Source organism: Salvia splendens, chromosome 3, assembly GCF_004379255.2.
Source record: "Salvia splendens isolate huo1 chromosome 3, SspV2, whole genome shotgun sequence".
Taxonomy (NCBI): Eukaryota; Viridiplantae; Streptophyta; class Magnoliopsida; order Lamiales; family Lamiaceae; genus Salvia; species Salvia splendens.
This window is the reverse complement of record NC_056034.1, coordinates 17,026,211-17,037,638: the sequence shown is the minus strand read 5'-3', so window position 1 is coordinate 17,037,638 and position 11,428 is coordinate 17,026,211. Positions and strand designations below refer to the sequence as shown.

The 11,428-nt window shown below is 45.8% G+C and overlaps 1 protein-coding gene across 1 annotated transcript; it reads left to right on the top strand.

Moving 5' to 3' along the window:
• Positions 1 to 3,111: 3,111 nt before the first annotated feature.
• Positions 3,112 to 5,839, top strand: LOC121796673. Its single transcript, XM_042195475.1, has 5 exons — positions 3,112 to 3,498; positions 3,583 to 3,819; positions 4,266 to 4,463; positions 5,298 to 5,510; positions 5,831 to 5,839. The coding sequence occupies exons 1-5, from the start codon at positions 3,112 to 3,114 to the stop codon at positions 5,837 to 5,839; spliced, it is 1,044 nt and encodes a 347-aa protein (XP_042051409.1).
• The last annotated feature ends 5,589 nt before the right edge of the window (positions 5,840 to 11,428 follow it).

The window sequence follows — 11,428 nt, the reverse complement described above, 5'->3', positions numbered from 1 at the left end:
ACGTTTCAAAGATGTATGATGAGCATATTCTCCGATCTAATTGAGGACTGTATAGAGATATTTATGGATGACTTTACGGTCTACGGAGATTCTTTCGACTCATGCCTTCATCACTTAGACATAGTTCTCGAAAGGTGTCAATCAAAGAGTTTGGTTTTGAACTTTGGGAAGTGTCATTTTATGGTCACCGAGGGGATTGTTCTAGGACACGTGGTCTCAGAGAGAGGAATCCAGGTGGATCGAGCCAAGGTGGACGTTATATCCAAAATGTTGTTTCCTGCTGATCAGAAGGGGACAAGGGGCTTTCTGGGGCACGCCGGATTTTATCAAAGATTTATCAAGGATTTCTCCAAGATCGCCCAACCCCTTACCCAACTTCTTCAGAATGAAGTGGAGTTCGTTTTTGATGAGCAATGCAAGGCTGCTTTCAACCTTCTCAAGGAAAAGCTGATATCCGCACCTATCATACGGGCTCCTGACTGGGACTATCCTTTCGAAGTAATGTGTGACGCCAGCGACTATGCAGTGGGAGCCGTACTGGGTCAGAAGATCGATGGGAAGAGGTACGTAATTTTTTATGCATCTAAGACTCTGAATCAAGCCCATCGGAATTACGATACCACTAAAAAGGAGATGCTGGCAATGGTGTATTCTTTCGAGAAGTTCCGACCATACTTGTTGGGATCCAAGGTCATCGTATATACTGACCATGCAGCGATTAAGTATCTGATTGCCAAGAAAGAATCCAAACCCCGTTTGATCCGATGGGTACTCTTGTTACAAGAATTTGATTGGGAAGTGGAAGATAAGAAAGGAGTCGAGAACAAGGTGGCGGACCATTTGAGTAGAATAGTGCAAGATGGAAACCACGAAGAGGTGCACGACAAGTTTCCAGAGGAGCATTTATGTGATGTGATTTTTGAGGTCAAGAAAATTGACTGGGAAGAAGTGATGAAGCTTACTGGCCAGTACGATACAGCAAGAGGGAAAGAAAAGGTAGGGCAAGAACCATGGTATGCAGACCTAGCCAACTACCTAGTGACTAGAGAGCTTCCAAAAGTGTCGAGTATTACCAAGGTCCAAAGAATGAATATTAAGAGTGAAGCAAAATACTACTTTTGGGACGACCCCTATCTGTGGAGAGTGGGATCCGATCAAGTGATAAGGAGGTGCATTCCTGACTGGGAGCAACGGGATGTCTTGATCCATTGCCATTCGTTAGCATGTGGAGGACATTTTGTGTCTAAGAAGACGGCAAGGAAGATTCTGGATAGCGATTTTTATTGGCCAACCCTCACCAAGGATGCATACGAATTCTGCAGAAGCTGTGAATGTTGTCAACTGACCGGAGGAATATCTGCCCGGGATGAAATGCCGCAGGTACCCATAATTGTCTGTGAGTTATTCGACATATGGGGAATGGACTTCATGGGTCCTTTTCCTTCGTCCTATGTCAATTTGTATATCCTAGTTGCAGTGGATTACGTCTCCAAGTGGGTAGAAGCCAAGGCCACAAGCACGTGGGAAGCAAGGGAGGTGGCCAAGTTCCTCAAAAGTAACATTTTCAGTCGATTCGGAGTACCAAGGGCCATAATATTCGATCAAGGCACCCACTTCTGTAACCGCACCATCGAAGCCTTGATGAAGAAGTACGGTGTGCATCACAGACTATCAAGCTCCTACCACCCGCAAGCGAATGGGCAGGCAGAGATCTCTAACCGAGAGATAAAGAAGATTCTGGAGAAGACCGTAAATCCTTCCAGGAAGGACTGGAGTATGAGGTTAGAGGATGCTCTATGGGCATATCGCACAGCTTACAAAACCCCCATAGGAATGTCTCCGTACCGAATCGTTTTTGGAAAAATGTGCCATTTATTTGTTGGAATTGAACACCGGGCATACTGGGCAGTACAGAAAGTGAATATGGATGCTACAGCCTGTGAAGAGGAAAGGAAGCTGCAGCTGCAGGAGTTGGAGGAACTTAGATTGGAATCGTTCGACTCAGCCATGTGGTACAAGGAGCGAACCAAATTGTGGCACGATAGGAATCTGAGGACCAAGGATCTCCATGTTGGGCAGAAAGTACTACTTTTCCAGTCAAGACTGAAGCTCATGCCTGGGAAACTCAAGTCGAAATGGGCAGGGCCTTATGTCATCACCTCACTCCGTTCCAATGGAGCAGTAGAAATTTCAGGGAGTCCTTCTAACTCTGAACCTTTTATTGTGAATGGGCATAGGCTAAAAGTATTTAGGGACAATAGTGATGTGGCTGTAGTGGATGAGATCCCACTGCAACCACATACTCATGTTTCATACTGACCGGTAGGATGGGGATTGGAATTCCACTGGGCTAGCTCCTTTAGCGTAATGTACATATGCTGGCAAAGTAGAATCCCAATTTTCCTAAGGAAGATGTAAATATGGTACATATGTGGTAGTTAATTAATTTGGACCTTTGCATGCTAGTTAGTTTTAAGAAAAACTAAAAATATTTTTCGGACCTCAAATATTAATTGGGAGTACGTACTGACCATCAGAATACCATATTGGTGAAACTCCTATTTTATTTAAGTGTCCTTTTTACTTTATTTCTAATCTAGGAAATATAGGGGGAAATCATTAAGGGACGAATTTGAATTTGTGGACTTTTTGCAGCTTTTGCAGGGTGGCAGCGGCTGGAAGGGGCGCGTGAGCAGAGAGAGTGGACACGCCGACCAATCAGGAGTCAGTATTCTCAACCGCCTCTCCCTCGAAACGACGCGATTTGGAACCGCCTATAACCGGTCGCAAACCCACAACTGCCCTATTCCAACCCATAACCGTCTCCCCCATTGTTCACTTCACAATTTCACTCTGCATTTTTTTTTCTCTCTGCAAAATTTCCACCGTCACTCCACAAACACCAACCCCCACATTATACCCGGAATTTCACAGATCTAAGCCATGGGAAAGAAAGCATGGGCAACAAAAATCAAACCCACTTCAAACCGCCGGGAAGAGGTCCCAGAAACACAACAGCCGCGAGAAGAACCACCGTCCACCCAACCACCGTCGAACCCACAACCAACAGAGCCGGCTCCGCAAGCACCAGTGATGGTCTCTTTAGACGCAATGGCGGAGTTTCTTAGGCTGCAAGATCCGACCAGAAATTGGGCGGCGGAGTTGGCAAATTTCAGCCGAATCGGAGGACAGGGGAGCGTGACCGGAGCAAGCCCGGCAGTAACCGCATCAGAGACAAGCGCGCAGCCCACGGCACAACCTCCATCTACCATGCCGACTTCCCCAACGACTCCACAAGAAGAGGAATCTCACACTGAAGCCGCACCGTCAGAACCCTCGGAACCCTCTCCGAGCCACCAAGAGACAGAGCCCATGGATGTTAACCCTATCGCGGCCTATTACGATTCTGATCCAGAAGAAAGGAAGGAAAGGCTGAGGAAGGAGAAGCAAGGCCAAGAGGGAAGAAGTGCAGCTGAGGAGACGCCGGTCGCAGAAACCGTCCATCACGAAGTGGCTAGAGGGGAGATAGATCTGAATGAGACGGCCAAGAAGCAGGGCCTAATGACCGATGAGGAATTTCAGGCTATTTTAGATGATGTCAATCGGATGGAAAATGACACTGCTGTGGTGGCTGAGGGGCTAGACCTCGCATCACAAGCAGTAGGAGAGAGTGAAGAAGCCGAAGAAGAAAAACGCTCGGAAAGCCAAGCTAGTGAAGAAGAGATTATGCTGGAATCACCCCAGCCAGAAGCAGAGAGGGGTGATACATCTATTGAAGAACATGAAACGAAAGCAAAAGAAACAGAAGCAAGACCAGAAGTACCCAACCCAGTGGCACCTCCGGTGACAAAACCGAAGGCCGTCAAGAGGAAGTTGGAGATCTTGAGTGAAGAAGAGAGGACCACTCCCACAAAACCTGGGGATGTCTTTACCTGTTACTGACCTAGAGGATACTGCAATGGAAACCGAATCGGTCTCTCCAACACTGAGTGGCCAAGGTGAAGAGGCTGACGGGATGGCTGAGGGTCTGGACCTCGCATCCAGGTCAGTAGGCTTCAAGGAGACCGGCCCTACTACCTAGGATCCACTTTCGACACAAGCTGAGAAGGAACCCGAAGAAGAGAAAGACAAGGATGACGGAGAGGAAGTTAGATACCGTGAAGAGAGAAAACGAAAGGGGAAGGCCCCTATGAAGAAGAAGCCCAGCTACAAGAAGCCACGTACAGTGAACACTGGCATAGTCATTAATTACTGAGTCAGTTCAGCGAGCCCAGGAACACCGGAGGGAACAAAGTGATAACGAATACGCTGTCAGTGAAGAGTCAGAATCGGACAGCGATATTTCCCTGGAGGACGAGGAGTACAGTGAGCAACAGTTTCCGCACTATCATCGGGAGCTAGTACATCCCCCGGTAGAGAGACAGAGGTACCGGTGCTGGATAGTGGACCTTACTGATGATCTGGTGGAGGAGATGAAGCTTTTCGACTCGAAGGAGCTACAAAAAGTTTTCGATAGCAAGGATGAAGGGAGTAAGCAAGTGAAGAGCGGAAAGGTATTTCATATTCCTTCTTTAGATGAGTTGGGTGCCCGCGAGCAGTTTCTCTCTTATTTGCACGCGTTAGGATTCGAATGGTTATTGGAGAATGGAGATCTGAGTGTCCCGATTAGATTAGCGAAGGAGTTTTTCACGACCTTTAGGTTTAAGGTCACCACTGATCTAGATGAGGAATGTATCAGTTTTAGGCTGTTTGGCGGAGAGATACGGATGAATCTGATTGAGTGGACCGTGCGTCTGGGAATGTGCAATTTGGAGGAGGCCATAGGGCCTGAGTGAAGAAGTAGGGAGCGGGGAATTCCCTGCAGACATGTGGAATTTGAGCCCCAGGAGGCATGGGAGGAGTTAACTCACCCAGCCTCTGGAGAATTTGCATCCACTCTTTCTCGCTCAATCCATTTCAATAACCCAATCCTATGCCTAGTCCAGCTTCACTTGGACTTCAATTTGTTGGGGCAGTCGAACTCCGCTGTCAGGACATCGATGACGGAGTTATACCTTCTCTGGTGCGCCAAGCACGGAAGGAAGTTACATCTGGGTTTTTTGACCGCCTACCAATGCCATCTAATTGCCACCCACCCAGCGAGAAACCTCACCCTCTGCCATATCTTGGGAGTGTTCGTCAGAAACAACATCATCATCACGGAGGCTGCAGACTTATCCGACCAGATCATGGTGGATCCTCCTGGTCTCTTTGATACACCTTTGTTCGTCCGAACGAACACCGTTTACATGAGGCAGGGCGTACCACATTTCTATGCAATGGGAGAAGAAGCTATGCCTACAGGGAGAGCGACAGCAGCCCAGGGAACACCAGCGCAGGAGCAGAGGCAGGAGAGGTTGGAAAAAGCAGTGGAAGAATTGGCGGAAGAGAATCGAAAAGCAAGAACGGAGTTAAGCCGTTTGGCAACTGTGATGGAAGGAATCTTGAACGAGTTGGGAACCGGGAAGTTGGTCCGTGAATCTGGACCGAGCGGCCACGGAGGCCGAACTAATGAACCACGAGTATCAGAGGAAGTAATACCCGAGACGAAAGAAGCAGAGCAGAAAGAAGAAGCAGAACAAAAGGAAGGAGATGCCGAAGAGTCGGCAGAATCTGGGAACAAGCAGTCCGAGAATGAGGAGGAACAGCCTGAAGAACCACCTGCACCACAACCTGCGCCGCGAAGGAGCAGGAGGAACAAGTGACCACCACCCCACCTAACCAGTTAGTTTTCTTTTTAGTTTCAGTTTTTAGGTTTTCGTATCTTAATTGTGTTTTGCTGTTTTTTTAGGTAGTATAATCTGTGTAGTACGTGAGCAAACCCCTTTCATGACACTTAGCCTACGCAATAGTCTAAGTGTGAGAAGTAACGGGTTTGCTATTTTTGGCGCATGTGTTTGTGTTTTCTGTTTTCTTTTTCGTGTGCATGTCAACTCACACTTAGCCTATTATATAGTCTAAGTGTGAGGAGTTTGTTGTATATACATGTTTCGTTTTGTTGGTTTCTGTTTAGGTTTTACACTCTCCCACTTAGCCTATTTTATAGTCTAAGTGTGAGAAGTTTTAGTTTTTAGCATGTCGTTTTGTTTGTCATGTTTGTGTGTCCGCCGTACTGGCCATTACCTTTTCCACTTCACAGCCTTATCTGAGGGCAGAAACTTGTGAAGTGGGAGGGGGGACGCAATGGCCAGTATGACGTATGTGTATATGCGTGGGTTGTGTTTGTGTTAGTGTTTTGTTAGGTCTAGTTTTTTTTCTTTGATGTGTTGATTGGGCTTAAAACTCAACTGTCTTGAGCTGACGGTAAGGGGAATTGAGGGAGATACGACATGCTGAAAAACAGAAACCACCCCCTTTAGTACCTCCTAGTCAGGATAGATGATGCGAGTATGAAAGAAAAGTCCATCCTCAGAGCCAAACACGAAAGCCCTCTTAAAATGTGAGTTATAAGCTTAAAGTGGAACCATTTTCCACAATATTCAGAAAAGAAAAGAGTGGCTGCCACAAGGTGCCTAGGGTGAAGTGACTGCGTGTAGCAACACTGAAGGCAGTAGGAAACCCCCAACCCTTAGAACCCCACTTTCTAGCCATACACATACCCAGATATAACCCCTAGCCCCTGGAATTATGTGTGCAAGGCATAAGGCAAGAAGGCAACTGGCCAGAAGAACATACAATAAAGAAACCAACTGGAGCGAAAGAATTGAGAAGCAAGGAAAAAAATCGACCAGGAAGTCATTCCAGGTCCAAAAAAAACAATAAGAAGGGAAGAAGAAAAATGTAAAGAAAATGGTCGAAAACACTTGACCACAAAAAAAATGAGAAGAAATAAGGGTGGCGAAGCCACAAGACGCTACTGACCAGTTGGGAAGCAATTTCAGAAAAAGTCCAGCCAAGCCGAGGTGACAGCCAAGAGCCCGAGTACACACAGTTCCCACGCACCAAATAAAGTGGAAATTTATGAACCTTAGAGCCTTAGGAACATCCACCCCAAACACTACAACCAATAGCCTCGTTACAAACCTTAAAGCCCTTCAGTAGCTGCACATGAGATCTAAGTCCGAAGCATCTGTGGTCTAGCGTTTAGAGAGAACAGTCCTAACATTCCCGGAGAGGTATGAGTGACTGAGTGAACCTAGTGTTTGGCCAAAAGTTTGGGCGATCTTGACGAGCGGATATACTGACTGGGAGAGAAAAGGGGGGCGGCGGAAGTTCAAGGCTGTCTAAGGCCGGATTGCACCTGATCCCGAGGGGAGGGATGGTTGAAAATATATCCTAATTATTGTGTTAATGTGTCTAAGTGTTTTAGGTTTCTTTTATGTGTTTGTCTTTGTTATGTGTTTTCTTTGCGTCATAGTTAGAGTCTAGGGTAGGATAGAGTCGGTCAGGGGAGTAACCAGGCTAGAATTCGACTTACTTCTTTTTGTTTGTTCTTCACACTTGAGGACAAGCATGTGGTAAGTGTGAGCAGTTTGATAAGTCGTATTCTAGGCCTTGGTTACTGGTCAGTATAATGTGCATAATTGGAATATATTCTGCAAAACAGTTGCTAAAGTGTGCAGGGAAGTGTTCTAGCCAGTACAGGAATGTTCAGAGAATTCAGGTGAAAAGGGCGTCGGGATGTTGTTATCCTGACCAGTATGCATGCAAAAAAGGCTCGAGATGGAGAAGAAGGATAGCTGAGAAGATCAGCCGCAAGCAAGGGGGCAAAAGAGTCATTTCATGTTTGAAGTCTACCCTAAAAATCAAGGGAGGCCTCCCTATAAAAGGAAGCCACTTGGAGAGAAAATCATGATCAATTAGTTAGTTAACTCCTACGCTTAGTTAGCAATCTCTCTTCGGTAGATCACTCCTTCAGCATTATCCTTCGTAATTCTCGTTCCTCGCCACAGCCATGGTCACTTGAAGATCATCAGTTCGCCGGAGTTCCATTCTCTCGTTCCAGTCAGCGTGTCTCGCAGTGTCAACAGTTTCATCGCCCGGAGTGGCAAACAATCTTTATTGCTTTCTTAGTTAATCGCATTCTGTTTTCTTAGGATTGAAGTTGTTGCACTTTAAATATTTGCTTACTTTGAAGTATTAGTTGTGATCCAAACGTTTTATTGAGTATGAAGTTGTTTTCCAACATCGGTTCATGTTTAATTTCGCTTCTTTCTGCCTAATAGTTTAGATCTAGCTGTTACGGTAATTTCCAGTGTGGAACCGCATGTTTTAGCTTCTGTAGTTAATTTATCTGAGTTTGCAAGTCTAGATAGTTGTTAGATTTTAGATCTGAATTAGTTAAGTGCGAAAACCCAGTTTACTTGATTTCTGCCACCCTGCATGTTGACCAGTAAGCATAATTGCAGTTTAGGTGTTCGATCTTTTGATTCGAAGTTTTAGATTGTAGATCTGTTTTTGTGAAATTGTTAATCTGCATTTCTCGTTCATGGAACCTGAGTTGTTTGATTTGTGTTCAGACTTGTTGGAGAAGACAATGTCCACATCCAAATTTGGGACCACATTTACTTTTTAGTTACTTTTTACTTTTGTCCTTTCCTTTTCTTTACTTTTCAGCTGTTACTTTTCAGACCTGCAGGTCTAGTCACCTAACTACCTCTCTTCCTCTGATATTCCGTTTAGCCTTTTATAGTAAACTCGTACCTTCCACATTTATTAGCCTAACATCATGTTCCCCACTCACACGTACACAGCCGTCTGTTTAACATCTCCCCCGCCTCCTAGTCAGTAGAGTACCACCTTAAATTCCAGCCTAGATAAATCTCAACCCAAAGCGTGGTAGCTAACCAAACCTTCCAGAATATCACCACAATTCCCAAAACGCATTCATCTCTGTGGGATTCGACCCTTACGTCCACTATACTAGCCAGTAGAAGTGGGTTGAGGATTATTGATATCAGGTTCAGGATTAGCAGGGACTTCCATACTGATCAGTATGATACACCCTTTGCTTGAAATGACACCTGCACAAACCTGCTCTTTCAGTCAGCATCGTAGTACTCTGTTGGGCTATTTCATCCACATAGTACAGTCCGCATCGTTCAGTGCCACGCCCAACTATCGTCCCCGCCTTGATATCCTGTAACTTACAAAATTTCAGTTGCATAATTAATTTGCAGTTCAGTTCCTTAGTCACATGACTAATGGACAAAAGCTTATGTGATAATGACGGAACATAAAGACAGTTAGAAAGGCGTAAAGTCGGGGAGATATTAATTGTTCCCGCCCCCCGGACTTGCGCTAGGTCTCCACTGGCGGTTTGGACATAGGATTTTTTTGATTTTGAGATGGTTAGAAATTATGAGGCATCAAATGACATTGTGTCGGTAGCTCCGCAATCAAATATCCATTGGGTGTCTTTGTTATGTGGCTGTGAGGTGGAGGAACAGGCTAGGGATTCAAAGGAGTTTTTGCACGGAATAGATGGATGAATTGTGGGTTGTTTTGGTGGCTGGGGTGCAATTTGCAATGTTTTGGCTGTATTGGGTTCAATTTGAGGTTTAGGAAAAGATTTGGGTGGATTTTGCGGTTTAGGAAAGGTTTGGGGTGGTTTCTGGTATGTTTGAGATAAATGGGGTCCAAATTAGAATTTTCGATTTTCTGGGGGTGGACTTTGGTATTTAGTGGGGATTTGGGGTGTGTTATGGAGTATATGGGACTTGGGTGGGTCGAAATTGGATTTCAAAAGATTCGGAGTATTTAACCGTGAAACACTCATCCTCCCTGAAACCTTAGCCGTTTCTCTGGAGACCTTAGCGCCGCCGTCCTCTTCTCCGATGGACACCTCATCCACCGTCGATCGACCGCCGCTGGCGGTGGACACTGGTTTCGTACCTTCTGACCAAATTCTGGCCATCGATACCGACGCCACTGCCTCTTTTCCGTCGTTGCCTCCCCGGGTTCTGTCCTCTCCGATTGCGGGTAGCGGAGGAGCGATGCTGCCCGCCGGTGGATTGTCGGTGTAGGTAGCTCGCTCTCCCACAACTACGGACGCCCGACCCGCGCTTCCTTCTCGATTTGAACTCCGGTTGGCCCTTGACTTCTTCATCTCCTCCCACCACTCCGGATATCCGTGTATCAAGAAACAAGTATCCTTGGTGTGTTTCTTTCCCCCACAATGTGTGCATACAAATTTACTCTTATCCTCATCCCTTCGATTGGCTTGAAATTTGGGAGGCGGTGGGTTGCTTCGGTTTCTGTCGAGTGCGCTTAGGCCGATTCCAATCCCACCATCCTTGACTTCGGTCTTGGATGAACGGATGTCGGCATTGACGGCCTCTCGCCTAATCATTCCATAGGCAGCTCTCACAGTTGGGAGGGGTTCTTTGTTCAGTATTTCTCTCTTGATGGTGTCATACCGATCGTCGAGAGCCCACAAAAATTGGTAGACTCTGTGCCTTTGAGTAATTTGGTTATACTTCTCTATGCTTGCTGGGGTGTCGAATGGGTTGGGGTCGCGACTATCTATGGATAACCATAGATCTTGAAATTTCTGCCATAGTGCTTCTAATGTCATTCCTCCTTGTTTCATTCCATATGTTTCTCTGTGCAGGTTCGATACTTGGAACGGATCTGCGCCGCTTCCGTATGTAGTGGCCAGACCTTCCCATAGGTCTCTGGCCGTCTTGTACTGTGAGACTTCATTTACGAGGCTAGCCTCGATGTTGTTGATGATCCAGTTAAAACAACAATGATCTCTTTGCTGCCATGTCGGATAGGTTGGATCGGTAATCATTGGAGGGTCTGAAACTCCAGTAATGTGAGACGTCAGACCCTTCCCTCTGATGGCTCGTTCCATCAGATTCACCCATCGGGGGTAATTGTCCCCGTCCAGTTTGGTTTGCAGATTTATGTCTCCTAACGACTCCGGTCGTGGAGACGGCTGGTTTGGTGTGTTGATTGACATCATTCGCATCAGTTCAGCAAATTGTGCGGCTGATAGATTTATAGGGCTGTTATTGACAGTGGTCATGGTGGTATTGGAGTTGGTTCCGGTTTGGTCACCTTCTGACATGGTTTGTTTCTGATTTTTGCAGGTTTACAAAGGTCGGGAAAGGTATTTTTCGGACGATGATGATAATTTTCTGAGTCCCGAGCAAGAACAAACCTGCTCTGATATCATCTTAGAGATGGTAATCGAGAGAGGCGAGATCCATCTTGCTAGGCATTGGGAATACAACGAGTTGGAGTAGAATAGATTGTATTTCTTTTGATGATTTTACAATAGATTGTATGGAAAATATATCAATCTATTCTAGGACATAATATTCTGTAATATCTTTACATAATTCTAGCCCATCAATTATTCCCACAATCTTTCATTTCCGTTGATGCCTCCACTGATCTCTCTTTTGGTATATTTTGACAAATTGCAGCACAACAAGGGAAA